Source organism: Halichoerus grypus, chromosome 9, assembly GCF_964656455.1.
Source record: "Halichoerus grypus chromosome 9, mHalGry1.hap1.1, whole genome shotgun sequence".
NCBI lineage: Eukaryota > Metazoa > Chordata > Mammalia > Carnivora > Phocidae > Halichoerus > Halichoerus grypus.
Window position 1 is genome coordinate 17,399,707 of NC_135720.1, and position 20,495 is coordinate 17,420,201.

General features: G+C 45.3%; 1 protein-coding gene and 2 long non-coding RNA genes across 9 annotated transcripts in view; 2 read left to right on the plus strand and 1 right to left on the minus strand.

The window, feature by feature from the left end:
* UST (uronyl 2-sulfotransferase) overlaps positions 1–17,089 on the minus strand; it is a 325,108-nt gene extending 308,019 nt beyond the window's left edge. For all 5 annotated transcript variants that reach the window (XR_004911810.2, XM_078054593.1, XM_078054592.1 and 2 more), the window contains exon 1: positions 16,586–17,089. Coding sequence is in view for 4 of the 5 variants with exons in the window: in XM_078054593.1 (XP_077910719.1) it covers positions 16,586–16,832 (247 nt within the window). In the remaining variant the exon portion in view is untranslated. The remainder of the gene's footprint in view (positions 1–16,585) is intronic.
* On the plus strand, positions 4,356–7,236 carry LOC144379036 (uncharacterized). Its single transcript, XR_013441057.1, has 2 exons — positions 4,356–4,935; positions 6,709–7,236. It is a non-coding gene; the product is annotated as an uncharacterized LOC144379036 (long non-coding RNA).
* LOC118524742 (uncharacterized) overlaps positions 17,045–20,495 on the plus strand; it is a 37,755-nt gene continuing 34,304 nt past the window's right edge. For 2 of the 3 annotated variants that reach the window (XR_013441058.1, XR_013441059.1), the window contains exons 1-2: positions 17,045–18,458; positions 19,020–19,259. This is a non-coding gene — a long non-coding RNA (uncharacterized LOC118524742). Of the gene's footprint in view, positions 18,459–19,019; positions 19,670–20,495 lie in introns of those variants that run through there. The other variant, XR_004911811.2, reaches the window with a different exon arrangement.

Here is a 20,495-nt window from a genome sequence, read left to right on the forward strand (position 1 = left end):
GCAGGGCAGGCAAAGAGAGCGGTCGTGTCTGCCTAGCCGGAGCACAAGCAGCTATGCGATCGATGCACGGACACGCAAACAGTTCTGTCCAGAAACAATTGTAGTGGCTGGACAGAGGAGTCCCACGCTCAAAGGTACAGCTGGGAGACACTGTGGAGGGAGAGGCCCAGCCACTGGGTTCTAGAACTACAGAGAAGGACTGGATGGCCCCTGAATCCCTCCCGCCTCCGAAAGTGTGGGATTAGATGGCAAACGGGGGTTTTGAAGCCTCTAAAAAGCATTAAGGTCAAATCAGTTCATCTCAATGTTTGACAAATTAATTTGCTGTTCAAGAATGACAACATTCAAGTATGACGACTCTTCTTCCAGCTAGACTTGCAAAATCACTGAGTTTAATTTACACCAAAATAAGTGCCAAAAGGGGTGAGAAAGTGAATGAAATAAGGAAACAACAAACGAACTAGAAGAAAATATACAGACTACGTACTTGATGACAGGATGTAAGGCCTTTCTAAACGTTGAACACTACATCAAAAACAAATGATGTACTATATGTTGGCTACCTGAATAATAAAATAATAGAAAAATCTTAAAAAATAATAAAAGCAAAGATAATAAACAGAAGAATGTTAATTAGTGCACAAGAAAAATAAGAGATACTGATTTAAAAAACCAAAGGGCAATGAAAAACCAGGAGATTATTATTTGCACATATGGGGAGGGGTTAATACTCTCCATCCCGAAAGAACTCTTACAGTTGATAAGAGAAAGGAGAACACATCTAGAGGGAAAAAATGGGGAAGGGTAAAACTCATTCCTTAAAGAAGAAATGCATCTTATAAACACATCTTATAAACACAGTCAAATTGTCCAATGTCACTAATATGCAAGCAGATGGGAATTATAGCATGAGAATATCACTTTTCACCAATGGAATGGGTGAAGAGTTTTATGATATCATATCCAGTGCTTGTCAGGGGATGAGCAAAAGAGGTTACAGACTGCTGGTCAGCTACATCAAAAACCATGACAGTTTGTACAAAGAGCGATTTTAACACGGGCACACACTCTGATCCAGCAGTTCCAAGTGTAAGAATTTATCCAAGGGAAGTAGACAAGAGGGCAAAAGCTGAACAATGTTCATCACAGCTGCATCTAGAATCTCGAAAAACTGGAAAGAGGCTAAATACGAAAAAGGCTCTGCTACAGGAATCACGGAACATTCACAAGCTGCTCTGCCACCATGAAAACCAACCTCCTGGAAAAATGTGTGAAGGCGTGGAAGGGCCTTTGTGATACCACACGGGGGAAGGAAGGTGTAACCAAACCAAAGCAGTTGTGAGTAAAGCAATCAATACCCTTTTTCTTTTCTTCTTTGTGCTTTTCTGTTTTCCAGTTTCCTCCAATAAGCATGTACTAATGGTTTTAACTATTTCTTAAAATTGTGTTGTCAAAGCATGACACCGAGTCATTCTAATTATTTGCTCTATTTGCATCCAATTATTTGCTCTGGCCATAAAAAAAAAAAAAAAATCCTTCACCGGGAGTATCTGGATAAGAGGGACTTTTGGCAATGAATTCTGATACTATGCCTTAACAACAAAATTTACAACGGTGCAGGAATCTGCAACAACTATGAAGAAACTTCATACCCAACAGTTGTTTGGTTTCCAATGCTTATTAACAAACTTGACATGAAGTCAAAACCTGTACACTCACAAACCTCCAGACAGCCTACATGACAATACTGTGGATTACACAGATTAAAAGGAAAAGGAAAAACAACAGGCATTTTAAATTTGAATCATGTAAGTGTGTGATTCTCACTTAAGAAAAATCTAGTGTTCTTAAATTTGAACAATCAAATTGGTGAATGAAAATTCAATTAAAAAGAAGTTTGTGGGGGCACCTGGCTGGCTCAGTCGGTGGAACACGTGACTCATGATCTTAGGGTTTTTAGTTCGAGCCCCATTGCAGAAATTACTTAAAAATAAAATCTTTAAAAAAAGAAGAATTTTATAAAATGTTTAAATGCACAGCTCTTTAGTGGGCTGGGCTGTACCTTGACTCATGGGTCTGTTTACAAGTATTAATTAGGTCCTAGAAATGCTGCAGCGTAGACCCTTGCTACTCAAAGTGTGATCCTCCAACCGGAGGGCGGGAACATGCTGGTGACGCCTGGGAACTTCTTGGAAATGCAGAATCCCAGGCCCCGCCGGAGATCTACTGCACCGGAATCTACAGTTTAACCGACTCCCAGGTGATCTGAATGCCATTCAAGTTTGAGATGAGCTGGTGTGAAGAAGCCAAAAGCTAAAGGGTTATGTCACAACCAAATAAACGATTTTAGATTAAGTGAAGCCATCCCTAAATAGCACTGTAAGAGGACTTAATGCACACATCAAACTGCTGTGCCTTGTATCTGCTTCGGTAGTTCTCTACCTTGCTTGCATATTAGAATTACCTGGGAGCTTTTAACAAATACAGGTGCCCAGGCCCCAGCCTGGTATGAATGAAAATCACCATTTTCCAAAGCTCTCCAGGTCATTCTATTGTGCAGCCAGACTTAAGAGCTTGAGACTGGCATAAACAGGGCCTTAACCAAAGAAATCATCAGCCTCTCCACAGCCAGGCACAAATACTGCTTCTACTCTCCTCTGGTAGCTTCCCACAGGCCCCTATTCATCCCTCTCTATGTTTAGCCTCAGTCTTTCTCTGCCCTTCCAAGTAGAAGGCAGCCCCCTGAGTGCAGTGTTATTGGTCACGGTATCTCCCCTACCCAGCACCTCAGTAGAGTTTGATAAATATTTGTTGAAGGAACAAGATAGAAGCAAGAGAGGGCCAAGCCAAATGTGAAGGAGGGTGGGATGTGAAAGCAGTCAGAAAACACATGTTCTGTGATCCTTTAAGGCTCATTGATGTGAAACTTCCATGAAGTATAAGCTTTGTGGGCGGAGCACCTGGGTGGCTCAGTCGTTAAGCATCTGCCTTCGGCTCAGGTCATGATCCCAGGGTCCTGGGATCGAGCCCCGCATCGGGATCCCTGCTCGGCGGGAGGCCTGCTTCTCCCTCTCCCACTCCCCCTGCTTGTGTTCTCTCTCTCGCTGTGTCTCTCTCTGTCAAATAAATAAATAAAATCTTAAAAAAAAAAAAAAGCCTTGTGGGCAAGACTGACTCCGAAATGAACAAGAGGTCAACCTATCATTCCAACAAGGCGGCCAAGAAAAAAATCTGGACAAAGGGGGTTATGTTGTCAAACAGCAATGCATTATACCATAAAAGAAATGAAAGGCAAAAATAGAAGCCCTCCTGGTAACCTAAGACTGTTCTAGTAGGTCCTCCCTCCAAGCTAGGGAGCACACTCGCCAACACGCCTAAAACACACTCTCCATGCCAGAGTTCAGTTCAGAAACAGAGAGGCACCGCTGTGACCGCATACATTTCACAACACAGGCCCACAGAACTGAGGCACCTCTCCCCCGCCGAATGGAACAGGGCAGTAAGGCGCAAGAATGCTTGAATAAAGTCTTTTCCAAATGCACTTGAGAAGTTCATCATCAAACTACAAGCTTAGGAGACTCAAATATCATCACTAAATGGTAACTCTAGATATCCTTTGCCCAAGGGAGAAAGGCAATAAAAAGAGGTTATGGATCCTAACAAATCCTTCCTTCTCCCTCGCTTTAATTTCTGGAAAACTCTTCATCTCACAGCATGACTAGAAGAACATAACCACAAATACTTGAGACTCCGTAAGGCCTTGGATCTCTGCTGGGCCAGCTAACAAGGGCAGCCTTTGGAATTCGGAAAAGCCCAAGCAAAGAAAATAATACGGCCTCGCTCCTGTCATCTGCTAAGGCAAACTAAAGATGCTGCACTGTTTGGTTTTTGTATTTGCGTAGCTTTCCAGAATCCTTTGCTCCATTTTCACCTTCGGGTCCTGTGCAGCTCTTGAGAGCAGCCCCTGTGAAACTGTCCCGGAGAGCACACAGCAAGTCTCAGGAGTAACCAACGTTACCCTCTCGACTGCTTCACCCGGCATCCTCCTCGGAGGTTATGTCAACACTCTCCTCTGGGTAGGTCTTCAGCACAGGAAGTCCTCACTCGACCTGCTAAGAGGCGACCACACCACAGCCCCCAGGCCAGTAGGACCGGAGATGCGAGCGTGCCCGCACCCCAGCTGTGCAGACACCTCACCTCCGTGCTCAGCCCTGCCCTGACTTCCCTGCCAACTGTCACTTTCTGTTTCCTTCCCCGCCCTGGTAAAAATAACTTCCTCTTCCAGTGTCTAAATCTGTATGTGATTTTACACACATTTTCTGGCACATCGTTGGCTGAATTTTGACACTAAAGCAGAATGAAATCGCAAGAAATCTGCAATCACATTTCTGTAGAACTCCAACCAGATGAGTCAGTTTCACTTGTTTTTTCCAGATATTGAGAAAATACTCCCAGGAAAAGATGCTGCATTCTGTGAGCGTGTGACGTCGGTTCCTTCTGCCCTGCTTCTTACAGACTCAGCAAAGCGTCCGTGATGCAGAGAGGCCACGAAGGAGGGAGGCAGAGCAGGCTGCCGGGCGCGACTGGGGGTTAACGGTGTGGGGTTCCCTGGCTGCGCTGCTGAGTGTGGAGAAGGGTGCCTCAGTGAGCAGACCACCCAACACAAATGTGGCACCAAAACCGCGGCAAGACTTCTGTCTCTAGGGCCTGAGTCAGGGCTCCCGAGAGCTGCCCCCGGCTCCCCTCCCCTGTCATAACTACGCAACACTGATGGATGGGATGTGGCGGTCATTCTCAGAAGAAGGAGGGTTAGAAGAGACACCCTTCTGATAGTGACTCCTCTCCGCAAAGCTGGCTCGTGAGCAGAGAGAACTGGAAGTTTCCTCAGTTCTACAGGCCAGCGAAGGGCCCCAGAGACAGAGGCAAGTGGTTAAGGTACATAAGAGAATGGAGGCCATTCGGTCTTCTTGTATGCTTGCTGGTCAGCTGTATTTCCTCTTCTATGAACTGCCTGCTCATATTCTTTCCCCTTTTATCTCACAAATTATTTCTCTTGTTTATTGATTTATTAAACATTTAAATAGCTGCATATTAATCCCATTTCCTAGAGAAACACCTGTCCCCAGTCTGGGTCTTTTGCCTTGTGTATGGGGTGCCATTGTTCAGAAAGTTCTACTTTTACAGTCATTTTTTTCCTTTGCTGTTTGCTATATCTGAAGGTGACTTCAGATGAGGAACTACTGGGATCTACATCTATTTTTCTGGAAAATATTTATGGGGGGCGCATGACAGCATCTTCATATCTTCAATCCTCTGAAAGATGATACAGTCCAATAGACTATTCTGTGTAGCTTCCAGAAGAACTAGCAGAAGCAGACGGAAGTAGTTCGCCACACCGTGAAGAACTCCCTTGGCTACTGGAGCTGTCCCCGAGGGAAAGGGATGGCTGGGAGCAGGGAGCTGGCGAGAGGTTGTGAGAATCTTCCTTGAACAATGGAGCTTTCATATTCCTACTTGTTTTCCTTCTTTCTTCCTATCACATTGTTAAACTCCAAATTCTAGAAAGACATGTCTTACTCTGCTTCCTCTCTCTCTCTCTCTGCCTTCCTAGGGACATTCTGTTTCCCACAACTTCTAGAATGAGATTCTCCCATTATTGTCCAGATAGGCTGTGGCAAATTGGTGATGTTGGGGGAGTGGTGCCAATTTTAATGAAGACAAAGCAACAAAAACAGCAAACAAACAAACAAAAAACTATGATTAAGACTTTGAAAATAATGGCCTAAAAAGTTCTTGTGTATTCCACTTGCCTTAGTCACTTGACTCCTACAGTCTTTTAAATAGGTATTTGGGGCCAAAGGAAAGAGCCTTACTGTTTTAGTTGCTACAGTTAAATGGCTTATCTCTTTCAACACATGAATTTTATGAGTAGGCAGGACTTGGGGCACCTGGGTGGCTCAGACAGTTAAGTGTCTGACTCTTGATTTTGGCTCAGGTCATGATCTCATGGCCGTGAGACTGAGCCCCGCATTGGGCTCTGTGCTCAGCACAGAGTCTGCTTGTCCCACTCCCTCTGCTCGCATGCTCCCTCTCTCTCTCTCTCTCTCTATATATATATATATGTATATACATATATATAATAAACAAATAAATAAAAATCTTAAAAAAAAAAAAAAAGAGTAGGCAGGACCTTAGAAAACACCTAATGCAGTGATTCTAAAGAGAAAAGAGACAGCGTCTCCTGGGGCTACATATAAAAATCACCTAGAGAATCTCTTTAAAGAACCCCAAATCCACCCCTATTCTCCCATTCCTGGCCACTGGGACACAGTCCTAGTCGGACCAGCCAGATCATACGGAAACACTGCTGCTGACAGGGGTCTTAAGAAAGAAAAACAATGGAGAATCATGGACCTAATCAAACGTCTTCGTTTTAGAGGTAAAGAAACCTAAGCCTCAGAGGCTCATGTGACTTAAGAGCACTGACCACTGACTAATTGGGAACCCTTCCAGAACCAGGTCCCGTACCCCTCGCAGCAACCGGCACGGTTTGGCTTCCGCTTCTCCAGCGGGAAGGCATTCACGTCAAACAGCCCTCATGTCAAAGCAGGAAGCTCTGCGCTGGAATTGCAAGGTCATGGTTTTTCTAAGCAAAATTTAACTTTCTATTAAATAATGTAAAATCATCTTTGCTTTCAACTTCTCCAGGACTTGAGTGACCAACTATGGCAGATGGTAATGGCCTGTGGCTCGCACATGCACCAGCACCCATCGAAGGCGGGGCAGGTCAAGGCAACAGGAAGAAGCAGAATATGCAGACAGAGGCAAGGTCACCAGCCTCCGGGCAAAGACAGGATCCATGACTCTGGTCCACTGCCCTGGCCCTAACCTCCAAAAGAAGGGAAGTAGAAACCAGAGAAAAGCAAGTGGCCATACTACGGGGCCTGATAGTTCCGTCTTAAGCGGGAGAAGTTCTCACCAGCTGTCACAGGGTCTGCCTTGCATTTTGATTGCTTGGAAGGGCATGAGTTACAGACCCCCAGCCCTGTCCTCGGACAGCAGGCCATCCCAGACTGTCAGCTGCACCACACCCCCTCTGCACAACTATTTTTATTTTTACAAATGTAGGGGGGAAAGGTGTGGATAAGTTCAAGCCAGAGCAAAGCAGGCTGTGCGTTCAATGTGTTCTTTCAAGACTGTTTCCAGGAAGCAACAGAGAGAAGGAGCTGGAAGGTTGGTGTGCGTATAATTAACGGGGCAAATGACTGGAACTTGTCAGCTGTTGAAGAGCCCTTGCCAATCTGAGGGTGAGGGTGATGAGATAGGCCACAAGAACACTGGTTTAGTACATTCATAGTTCTTGGTTATATTGGTGCTTTCGGTTGGAAGCCAAGCCAGGAGTGAGACTGCACATTCCACCAGGATGTGTGTTTGCATGCGTGTGTGTCCCCGTGCACGGATGTATTCGTGCCAGAAGAAAAGGGAGCCTGAGAGAAGCAAAGGACAAAATGAGAAAATAGACATTTGTTGAATCCGAATGCCAGGCCCTGGGTTAGAGACGTATCCTATAAAACAGCACTTACCAAGCCCATCATATAGATCAAAACATCCTGAGGTTCAGAGAAGTTAAGAAAATTGCCCAGGTTCTCCCAGCTGATAAGTGGTAGTGCAGTGATTCACATCAAAATCTTTGCTCTAAAGCCTCTATTCTTTCTAACATCTGATGCTTGTGGCCCACAGGCCTTCCATGAATATTTACTGAATGACTGAACAAAAGAATTTATGTGTTTCAGAATACTTCCATCTTTATTTTCCTCAAGACTATGAAAGTCATACTCACTGAGCTAGGAAAAAAAAAATCAATGGTGTTTCCAGAAATGCAGTAGGGCTAAATGTAAATAATTACTTAAGTCACCCATCTATGAGTGAACTAAGAATTGCTTAATCAAAGCCACAACTTCAGGTGATTTTAATACCTTTCATCAAACAAGGGTCAATGGGTTTGTGCACTGACCGAGCCCTAATTGTATAGTTTCTCATTTTGCCCTTCTAGGGGCAAATCCATTTGCTCACTACTTCAAAAACCATGTCATCTTTTGGTCTCATCTCCTTAAAGACAAAAAATCATGCTGGAAATGGACTAGCTAATTTAACACAATTTGCTAGGTAAGGAAGACACTGGCTTAGAGAGAGAAATAAACAATGTGCAAACTCCCAGAACTACTCATCCGGGTTTGGAAAAATGACAAGAAACAAGAAGTCTGCATTCTAGTCATACGCAGCCAAAGCTCTAGATTGAGCTCAGGTATTCTTAATTACAGGGAGAGCTCTGTAAATGTAATTCCAAATCTCCACAGGTAAGAGGTGGACAATTATCCCCACGTGCAGAGAAATCTCTACAGAACTATATGTCGTAGTGGCTTTAATATCTTTGCTTGGAACAGCTGCTTCAAACAGCCAGGAAGAGAAGAGACAGGAAGAGGCAGGCCGTAGACATCACCTGAGCTTAAGTCTTTCCTGGCACTCCTCCCCACGTTCTCTTCTTAAAATAGAGACCAAACGAAGCAGGATGTGGCACCCTTGGGAAGAACAGTCTGCTCAGCCAATATACTGATTCAACAGATAGTTCCTGAGGGCTTGTGCAGAGCACCCGGGAGAGGTGTCAGACTAGAGATGGACAGTACTGGAGCACCTTCCTCCTTTCAAGGAGCTTGCCCACAAGCTATCACAATACAAGGTAGACTATCACAACTTCAGACGTGATCATGAACTAATTATGGGAGTTCAGAGATCATCGTTGGAATGTGAGCTTCCTAAACCATCAGCAGAGAGGCAATAACAGAAGCATAGTCATATGATGAGACAAGAAAAATTTCCCATCTTTGGGAAATTACGGACAACTGATAGAAACCCAGAGTCAGACCAAGAGGTGTATCATACCCTCACCACTAAATAGCTATCTGGCTCCCAGGTCATTTTCAATATGAGAATGTTACAAATTATTCAAATTGAGCCTCTACCAAGCAGCATGGAATTGACTGTACCTATCTTAAAGCTTCTCATTTTGATAATACGTATTTTTAAAACATACTAAAAATGTCTAACACTTTTAGAAAAACAACTAATATTTCTAAAATTCGTAAGTTAACTTACTAAAGAGAAACATATATACATAATCCTCTTCCTATATATTTGTCCTGTGTGTTGTAGCAATGTGAATAAAAAATGAATTGCTTACAAATTCTAATTTTATGAGAATGTTCAAGATCTCCTTGGTAGCCTTGTATTACCTTGTATAAGGAACATGATGTACCCAAATGCTTTCCCCTGCTGAGCTCATCAGCTCCATTCTAGTGAGCAAACACAGGACAAAATACTCACATCTATTGTACTATAATCTGCTGTTCAAAACTAGCTACACTCATATTTCACACATAAATCACAGTAATCTTTGTGACATCTATCAAATGGGTTAGTGCTATCTATCCGTGAAGTGTCATACATGAGAGCTAAATGTAGACAACCAAAATGTTTCCTATTCAAAGTGATCCATACTGCAAACAAGACCCCCAAGATTCTTTTGAAGATAGCCTTGTTTTTGGTTAATTGTTAGGAATTTATTTAGAATTTACTATATACCCAGACACTGTACTTAGCACTTTGAAAATGACTAAAGTACAAAAATAATTTGCCCCTTGAGAAGGTACACACCTATAATATAGAAAACAACATGTAACAGTATTGTGTTTAAGCCAGTACCATCTTTTGCAACTTCAAAATAAATAGCAAAATCATGTATTTGATAGGGGTCTAGTATCCAGAATATATAAAGAACTCTTAAAACTCAAAAACAAAAACAGAACCCAATTAAAAAATGGGTGAAGGGGGGCGCCTGGGTGGCGCAGTCAGTTGAGCATCCAACTCTTGGTTTTGGCTCAGGTCGTGATCTCAGGGTCATGAGATCAAGCCCCACAACAGGCTTGTTGCTCAAGGCGGGGTCTGCTTGAGATTCTCTCTCCCTCTCCCTCTGCCGTCCCCCATGCACTCTCTCTCTCTTTCTCTCTCTCTCAAATAAATAAATAAATCTTTAAAAAAAAATGGGTGAAGGATGTGAATACACATTTTTCCAAAAAAGACATATAAATGACCAATAAGCACATGAAAAGATGCTCCACATCACTCATCATTAGGGAAATGCAAAACAAAAGCAAAATAAAATATTATTTCACAACCATTAGGATGGCGATAATCAAAATAATGAAAAATAACAAGTGTTGATGAGGATGTAGAGAAGCTCAAACTCTCATACATTGCTGGTGGGGTGTACAATGGCGTAGCGCCTGTGAAAAACAGCTTGGCAGTTCCTCTACAAATTAAACATAGAATTACCTTATGACCTAGCAATCCACTTCCAAGTATATATACCCCAAGGAACAGAAAATAGGTCTTCAAACAAAAACTTTCCCACAATAGTTCATAGAAGCACTATGCATAATAGCCAAAAGATAGAAACAACTCAAATGTCCATCAACCCATGAATGGATAAACAAAATGTGGTCTAAACCGTGGAATATTATTCAGCCATTAACAGGAATGAAGTAGGGATACATGCTACGCCATGACTGAACCATGACGACAATATGCCAAGTGAAAGAAGCCACTCACAAAAGGCCACATATTGTACAGCTTCATTTCTAGGAGAAGTCCAGAACAGGCAAATCTATAGAGACAGAATGTAGATTAGAGTTGACTTAGGGCTGAGGAGATGGAGGAATGGGGAGGTGACAACCAAAGGATATGGGGTTTCTCTTTGTGCTGATGAAAATGCTCTAACATCAACTATAGCAATGGTTGCGCTTGTCTATGAATATACTAAAAACTGTAGAAAACTATTACAGTATTCAAAACTTTAAATGTGTGAATTGTATGGTTTCTAAATCATATCTCAATAAAACTGTTAAAAATAAAAAGCAATACTGAAATGGGCTTCATTTGGAATTTTCTTACCCAACAGTTGCTACATTTTTTTTTGTATTTTTTTTTTAATTTTTTGGTGGAATATTCGTGTTTCAGTCCCCACTTCTAATAAATGAAAGGGTTTATGGCAATCACTGCTTAAAGCTGAGTTTTCTATAACAAAAATCAATACAGGTAAGATAACATTTATTTGTGGTCAAGTCTTAACATCTTTCGAAACAGAACCAAAAACGAAAGCAGAAAGAGCAAGTGAGGGGCATCTGGGTGGCTCAGTCGTTGAGCATCTGCCTTTGGCTCGGGTCATGGTCCCGGGATCCTGGGATTGAGCCCCGCATCGGGCTCCCTGCTCAGCGGGAAGCCTGCTTCTCCCTCTCCCACTCCCCCTGCTTGTGTTCCCTCTCTCGCTGTGTCTCTCTCTGTCAAATAAATAAATTAAAAAAAAAAAAAGAGCAATGATAACTTCTTACAATTCAAGCAGCCACGCTCTGTCAAATAAGATGCCTTTTCATCGTCCATCGCTGCTCCTCTTCAGGACAGCTGCACGGCAAGCTAGCGTCCACCCTTGCGCTTCCCTCAGGGGAAGCAAAAGATACCATTTCTTCTGCGACCCAACAAGCTTGACCACTCTCCTTCTGGTTTCTCAAATACAAAGCCAACTAGTGTTTTAAACCTGGATTGATGACAGGGAATTTGAGGAAAGACAGTATCCAGATAATACATATTTATACGTACTTTTAAACAATTCATACTGAGACTAGTCTACATCAAAAATAGTTTACAAAGCAGAATGCTTTTCACCATTCATGCCATGTGTTTCTAGAACAGTCTGCCATAGCTGAATTCCATTTTCTGTCCTTCCTCTAATACAGGGCTACTGTGTCCCCAGCCAACCCTATAAGACACATTTGCAGCTACGAACAAGAATGCCATTTTCTTTTTATGTCAACGATTTCTATTGATCACATCATATTTAATGCATTCATTTCCTAGATTGCTGTCTGGGGCCTGGAGCACTATATTTAAACCATGCCTGATGTGCAGAGGAAAAATTAAATTTGACTTTTAAGGTTTAAAGAAATGATTTTGTAACAGATCTGGATCTCTATTTTTCACATTTTCCTTTAAATTCATTTAACCCCGGAGAATTTCAAATTCGATAAAGTTCCATCTCTTTCTCTCTCGTTTTTTGACTCGAAATTGCCATGCTCATATATAATATGTATAAAGATTGGCAATTCTGAAAACTGAAATAGAAGTAGTGTATCTCCATTTAAAGTGGTATAATTTAAAAAATGGAAAGGAAAGCATGTCAATTTGAGATCGACCCAACAAATTTAGTTCCCATAAAGGCTAAATCACATATCCAAGGCCTGATGATAAATCATTAGAGTTTGCCAGTTGTGTAAGATATGTAGTAAGCCATCTGGCTTTATTCAGTTTACATCAGAGTAACGAGTTTTATTCCAAGTTTCTGATATTTCCACAGCTCATAAGTAATGAGACTACTGGCAGAGGCTGTATCATAACCTAATTTCTGGGGTGGGGGGGGTTACTTGATTTTTATTTGTTTTCTATAGCAAATCAAAGTCTGAATGCCACTTCAAAAAAGCAAAGAATGTCACTGAATTGGAAAAACTATGGTCCCCAAGCTTAGGGATAGCCATTTGCCAAACCCATGCATTTTACCCCACTCTATGCTCCTGTTCTCCCTCAACCGATTTCAAGGAGGAAAAAATCAAGACCACAGTTAGTCCTGCATAATCCACCTCGCTCCCAATTTACTTTGCTTTTTTCAAATCCTTTGCTGCAGAAAGTACCTTCACGGAAAACAGACTTTGCCCAGGCCCAAACAAACCAGAAAAGAAGAACTGTTTGACCCAGCTTCTGTGGGAAGAGAAAGTATCATCATTGCCTCCTTCCCCTTTCTTTCTCCACTATTCCTTCTGGTCGCCAGCTCCACCCCATTCCACGCAACTCCTAACCTCGGAGAGTCTAAAGCCAGCTGCAGCTGCAGCTGTTGGCTGGTCCTTCCCTTGAAACAATGGGGCTTAAGCAACAAAGCAGATGCATTTTTAAAAGTTGAGCCCTAAAAGATGAAACCATGCATATCACCTTTAAAATACTGTCTGAATCTCCTCTCTCTCATCTCCCTTCTTTCACTCAAGTATATAGGAGGCTTCCTGAAAGTAAAGCTTTTCCCTGCAACGATGGTTCTCGAACTTCAGCCTGTATCAGAGTCACCTGGAAGACTTGCTAAAACCCAGATTGCTGGGTCCTGGGCCCAGACTCTCTCATTCAGTTGGTCTGGAACGAGCCCTGAGAATCTGCATCTGTAAGAAGTTTCCAGGTGATGTTAATGCTGCAGGTCCACAGACCACACATTGAAAACGACTAGCCTAGACAAAGAACAAACTGCTAAAAGAAGACAGAAAGATCAGGAATTCAAGATTCTATTTGGTATCACCTCTGGGTGTGTGGCGCCGGGAGGGCTGAGTTCACTGGTACAGGGAGATTAATACAGGAAGGTGGAGTTAAGAGCAGACCAGCTGCTTGACTTATTTCCCTTCTCTGCTGGCCCTTTAAGATACTCAGAATAAAAGTATCAAAGAAAGCGAAATTATGCAAATACATATGATTATTTTTAGCCAGTCAGCTCTTCTGATTCCCCTTGCATCTTGGCTGCTCGTAGAGTTACGCATTAAGTGCCTGAACCAGACAGATTTGAGTTCAAGTCCTGCCTTATTTGCTGTGCGTCCTTCAGCAAGTCAGTGAATCTCTGTGTTTTCATTTCTCCCACATCAAAAATGGGAACAATAGAAGCGCCCTGTAATATTGCTATGTGGATACAATTTCATTCTGCATGTGCATTTACTGGAACATACACAATGAGTGTTAGCTTTTATCGGGAATGGTCCTATCTCCTGGCTTTACTGTGAGAATATTCAATATGTTAAATATCATACGACCTATTTGATACAAGAGGTTCAGTTATTACTGCCATAAATATCAAGTAGCTACTATGTGTAGATGTATAATATTATCTAAGTGTATTAAAATAAGTTCCTGTCAAGAAAATTTTTTGCTATAAATATTATTTTGATTTGGAAAATTTTGACTTTATATGAACTTATATTTAAGAAAAATACTTGCCTCCAAAATTGGCTAACTCAGGAAATTGAGAGGATATGTTTACTAACCACAAATTTTGTTTTGACAGACACTAAAATAATAGAATGGAGGACACAAGGGGTAAGTATTTTGCAGATACCTTGGCCTTATATTATTAAGGGTATATTTTAGACCCTCTTAAAGACCACAAGCGCACTTTTCCCAAAAATCATTATATTTATGTAACAAAACAACAGGGAACAAATTTGGCCAAGGTATCCTATTTTCAGTTCACAGTGATGTCATTTTTTTCACCCATCATGTCAGTCGGAAACTTAATGATACGTTAGTAACAAGAGCAATGTTCGACCCATCGGTTCTTCCCAGTTCCCTGAGTGAATTCACCCTTCTACCAACTGAGCCCCCAAATTTATCAGGCCTCATTTTTTGAAATAAAGGATGAAAGCACTCGATTCTGGGAACAACACGCTTTTGGCTCAATTTTCAAAAGGTTAACATGCTAGATTATGCAGTTTCTTGGTTTTACCCCCAGTATGGCCTTTGTTCATTCCTCCTTTCAGTTTTTCTTGTCCCCAAGAAGGGATCAGAAACACCACATTTCAAGAGCTGGGTGGAGGTCTGAGATATAACCTAGTCCAGCCCCTAACTACTAATGAAAAAGCTGAGGCCCAGGAAGTCTGAGTGCCCTGCCAAGTGCTCTTGACTAAACACAGATATCCTCATTCCCCATCTACTGTGTTTTCCCTGCCCCATTGGCCTCCACATTTTGCTTAAGGGGAATTTCAACAAAGAATTCGTTATCAGATTTTATAGAGCCCTGGGCTTCCAAAACACTTCCCAATGCCAGTTAACAGTGAGATGTTGTTAACTATTAAAAAAAGAAAGAAAGAAAAAGGAAAAAAAAGTTAGCTTTGTAGCACTAGCAGGTGTCTCAGAATCTATGAAGCTATGGAGACTCCAAAATACAGAACTCAGGGAAATAAGAGATTTGACTCCCTAATAAAAGTGCGTATTATCCCAAACCCTCTAAGAAACCAGATGCTAAGGATTGTACTCTGGAAATCTGCTTGGACAATATTTTCCTTTAATTTTCCCTAAAGCATCTTACAAAACCATAGTTCTCCAAAGTTTCTACTGAAATGTAAGCACACCTTTTAAAATCTGAGCTTCACTACATGGAAAGAGCATTATTTTATCTGCGTTTATATTTCAAAATGCTCCGACACAGTTGTTACTTTGCTGAGGTGTTTGGTTTTGTTTTTTTTTTTTTCCTTCGAAAACAGCCTGCTATCTAGACCTGTGGCTTCTGCGACTGGGGGACTTTCGAGGTGAAGTGTGGCAGCTTCCAGCCTACTGGAGTCTTTCCGCCCGATATGGTCCAGCGCTTCGGAGGCTTCCCTTTGCGCACCGGCTCGCGTCAGGCAGATGCCGGATGTTTGCCCGGTGGCTCAGGTTCATCACCTTGGACCTTTGCAAGAAGCTAGCGCCTCCCCAGCCTCTCCCCGCGCCCCCGCAAAACCTCTTCTGGCCACGACGGGTCAGAGATTTGCAGCCTCCCTTGGCCAGAGCGCGCGCCAGCAGCGGACCGGGGACCCGGGCGTGCGCTCGCCTGGCCCTGGCACCGCCCTCCCCGCGCCCGCACCCAGCTGCGGATCCCGCCCTCTCTCTGCAGCCGCTCTTTTCTCTCTCCGTGCAACCCCCTCCTCACCTCTGCTAAAAATGGGCGGCCTCGCTTCTAAGAAACCAGAACAAGCCCCCCCCCCCAAAAAAGTTCTGACTTGAGACACACGCAGCGCAGAGGATCTTCGGGTCCAAGCAGGCTACACTGCCAGCCAGGCTGACCCGCGCCCTCGGATAGCCCCGGACCCCCCCGGGGGCAGCCGCTTCCCGCGTCCCCCTCGCTGTTGCCGAAGGACTAGCCAGCCCAGGGTCAGCACCGAGCCCGAAAACTGCCCTTGGGCCACTGAGCCGGCGAGCAGGAGGGGAACTCGCGGGGCAGAACTAGCAGAACCAAGCGGGGCGAGGAGAGAACCCCAGCCCCCGCACGACCCGGAGTGCTCACGAGACAGAGGACCACGGTCACTGACCATGCCACGGGGGTGGGGGGGGCGGGGAGGGGAGTAGCCCTTCCCCTCGCCGCTCCCCACACCTCCGGGCCAGAAAACACACACTCGTACCCACCCACAAGCACACACGCCTGCACTCCGCCCCAGACGGGGAGGCAGAGGCGGGGAAGGTATGCGGTGCCCCGCCCGGGGTACCTGCCCCGCACGCCACCCAGGCAGCGCCTCCGCCTCGGAGCAGACGGACAGACGCGCGGGAGGAAGCCGGCACCCGGGCGTCCCACCTGGGGAGCCTCGGGGCGCCGGCGGGCGGTCGCAGCGCCACAAGTCCCCGACGCGCCCCTCTCCCCGCCCCCCCCCCCACCAAGCACAAGTTCGCGCGGCCCGCGCCGCCCTCGCCCGGCCCCCTTCCTTACCCAAATACTGCCGCAGGTCGAGCAGGAAGCGAGGGGGTCCCCCGCTGAGCTGATAGAAGAGGGAGCCCAGGCAGAAGACCAGCAGGGTGGCCATGCAGAAGCCGTAGTCCCGGAGGGAGAAGCGCAGGAAAGGCAGCAGGGAGACCCGGCGCTTCCAGCTGCCCAGGCCCGGAGGGGCGCCCCCCAGAGGGGCCCCATGGGGCCAGGGATCCGCGCCGCCGCCGGGATGCTGCTGCTTCTTCTTCATCGCCTGCTCCGCCGCCTCGCACAGCCTGCCCGAGCCAGGAAAAGGTCACCCATCCGCCTGCGAGGAGGAGAGCCCGGCCGGCCGGCTGCACATGGGCAGGGCCGCGCGGAGGGCAGCCCGGGTGGGGGCGGGGAGGGGCCGAAGTTGCCGGGCTCAAGAGACTTTCCTCGGCATGGTCCCCGCCGCCGCGGCCCGAGCGGCCGAGGTGCCCGGCCCCGGCTCGGCCCGCGCCCGCGCCCGCTAGCGCCCCCGCGCCCCGCGCCCCGCCGCGCCTCGGGCTCGCTCGCGGCCGCCGGGGCTCGCCTCCAGCGCCAGCGTGGACCCCCCGGCTTTGTGTCTGTCGGTCTCGGCGTGTTTTGTCCCGGTTCAGACTCCTCTAAAAGACGGCAGGGAGGAACAGGAGGCGGACACCACCCCCTCGCTCCACCTCCTTGACAGGGGTTTTCCTTCTTCTCCTCCCCTTTCCCTCTCCGGCTCTCCGCAGCCCTCTCTCCTCCCTCTTCCCTCCCTCTCGGCGCCCGGGTCTCCGGGTTTCTCCCGGGTGTCACATTACTCCCTCTGACCGGGGGGCGAAGGGGGGGGCGGCGATTATTCGCAACTAGGAAGAAAGTTTCTGGGTGTTTTTCTCCTTCCCCCTTTCTCTACCATCTGGCCTCAGTTTCTGCGCCACCAGCGACCTCTTGGGGGCCCCGCTGACTTCCCTCTCGTAAACAGTCCCCGGCAGGAAGAAGCACGACTTCTTTTACTATATATATATATTTTTTCATTTCAGAAACTTGATTCTCCTCCTGTATCCTGAGCTGCTTACAAAAGGCCGGTAAAAAGTATTTGGGTATATGTTCAAGACTTCACTGAGCTGGTCAAAGAGCAAGTGGTGTGAATTATAATTAAACATGCCCATGGGGCCAGGCTCATCGCCCCGACTCCTGGAAGAGAAAGGGAAGAGGACGCTCTCTTCTTGCTCGCCCTAGCTCTCCAGCTTCTCCTCCACAGAGCCGCTCCTCCACGTGAGGACCGGAGAGGCAACAGGGTGGTACAGAGCCTACTCAAGGAGGTCCTTCCTCTAGCAGAGATGAAGGGGAAGGGCCCTTACATACCCATTTCAGCGTTGCCCCCTTTCCTTCCATGGGAAGCTTCTGGACGTGAAAGAACCCCCCCTCCCCCCCCGTAGAAAGACCGCATCCAACACAGATCCGGCGGCGGGGGTGGGCGATGGACGAAAGGGCTGCTCCCATCACCCACACTTTCAGTAAGAATCATTTGTTGCTATATATAGAAGCTGCACTACCTGAGGCTGAAGTGACTTGCCTGAGGACACAGAGCTCCTAGGAGTTGGGTTGGGAGCCACATTCATCATATCTGTCCCACCCTCCAGCCCTCGGTATCCTAACCACTGCACTGCACTATCTCCCAGCCAGGACCCTTTTCCCGTAATTTGCACAGTGATTGGAGGAAGAGATATAGCTCATTGAGCCCAGGCTACCTTGAGAAACGGACACCTTGGGGTTTTGGTGCCTCTCATCCTGTCACTGTAACATTCCAGTAGCAGAGGACCAGTTGCAAGGAAGAATCAGCAGCCAGGACCTCTATGATGCTAAGACTGTTTTCCTGAAAACCTTTTTAAAGGTGGGTATCTGGAAACTTTTCTGTGGAAGATTGGGGAATGGGATCCTGAGAGCAAGAGTTTATAATTTAAGAATAATATGACTTAACTGTAATCCATATGTACCTGTCGCTCCTGATCTGAAATGAGTGAAGAAGACACATAGATCATATACTGGAGAGAGTTCTAGATGAGATGGGTAGTGTCATACACGCACACACACAAACTCTACCTCCCAGTTCTCTGTCTTAGCCCACTTTCTCCGGGATCAGGAGGCTGCTTTGGGGCCCCAAGGGAAAGGAAGTCCCTTTGTTCTGTCACCAAAAATCCTGAATAGACTGTTAATGGTTTGTTTCACATTTATTCCACGAATCAGAGATTTATTTAGATTAATACGCACATTTGAGAAATGTGAATGCCCCTGAGAGAATTAAGCCAATCAGTCATTGCCCATTAATGCGAATTACTTTAATCACCACGCTGAGTAGCCCAGAATAGGCTCTCAATTAATAATTTTTGAGTTAATGAAGAGGGACTGAGGGATGGGAGCAAAGCAATGTTGATAATGTTTGATAATGTTTCAGAGACCACCTTTGACAAATCAGACCTGTACCCGCGGCCCGGCCCTGTGATGTGAATGTTTTTCATTAGATGCACTGTGCAAGATCCTGTGTCTTGCAAGCCCTGCCCAAGGTCTAGAGACTTCTCTCCCGGAACGATTTGGGAAATCTTCCAGTTCTTTCCCCTCAACAAAAGAATCTGAGCAAGAGTGAGGTTATAACAGGGAGATAAAGCAGGAAGAAAAGAAATAAACAGCTGTAAAAGTAAGTAAATATGGGAATAAGTGGTTTTTTTCAATTGTGAAAAAGTTATGAGGCAAGGAAAGGGGACAGGGCTCAGCTTAGAAGAAACACACTGTGACATGAAGAATTTTAAAAGAAAAAACGAGTCAGTTTTTAAAAGATTGCATTAATGGATGAATCACCTTTAAAAACAGAAAGGAAAAGAAATCAAGATACAAAGAAGTTTCACATGGAAAAAAAATGTCTTGTATTTTCACCTAACAAAAACTTAGTTTTGGGGGTAAAACTTTGCTCTTTGGAGTATATAAATGTCCCATCAAAAAAAAAAAAAAAACAAACAAACAACAACAACAAAAAAACCTTTTAATCTAAAGTACTTATACTGATGAATGTTATCTTATTCAAACCAGTTAATAAATCAACTCATTATAGGAATTTGTGAACAATTTTTATTCTTAGTCTTACATTTATTATACTTTAACACCTTGACGTCCATCTAGTATCTTGGACTTCTCCATCCCTTTTCTCTTCAGTGACTTTTCCTTTCTCTCATCTGAGCCCCTCATTTTCGACAGTAGCCCCCTCTAACCATCAGCTCCTGTCCTTCTGCTTAGCTCCTCAAGTGCCCACACTCTGGCCATTTTTCAGCCTTTTCAGGAACCCTCAAATTTTCAATCCATCATTCCTCTCGTGTGTTCACTTGCTTCCTTCTCCAGTTTTGATTCCTGATCCTTCCTTGTGATCCCCAACTTGCAGACACCCCTTCATTCATTCCCTAGTTCCTTTCGTTTTACATGGTGCGTACTTGCCTGGCAAAACCCTGTGCAACGGTGCCGCCGGACTGGACTGCCAAAAGACACACAGTATTGCTAACTGCTTCACTTTAAATTAGCCCAAATGTCCAGTGAAGCTCGCTCATTGCTGCCCAGCAATCCCCGCTCTAAAATGACTACTTCACCCTTCTGTCTCTCTCCTCCCACCTCCACCCTCTACCTCCATCCCTTCAGTCTCGGTTGATGACCCAACCTCGTACTTGATTGAAAAAATGGAAGCATTGGACAGGAGCGCCTTCATTTTTCCACCAGTGCATGGCCCACGCTCTCTACCTGCCCTCCTGTTTCACTGTGTCCTTCCCTGCTTCTAGCGAGGCCAACTTGCCACTGCCCTGGACTCTTGATTCCGCCCCAGCCCAGCCCCACACCCCTGCATGCTCTCTTTCTAGCCTTCTGCCTCTCTGCAATTAATGGCGCTATTGAG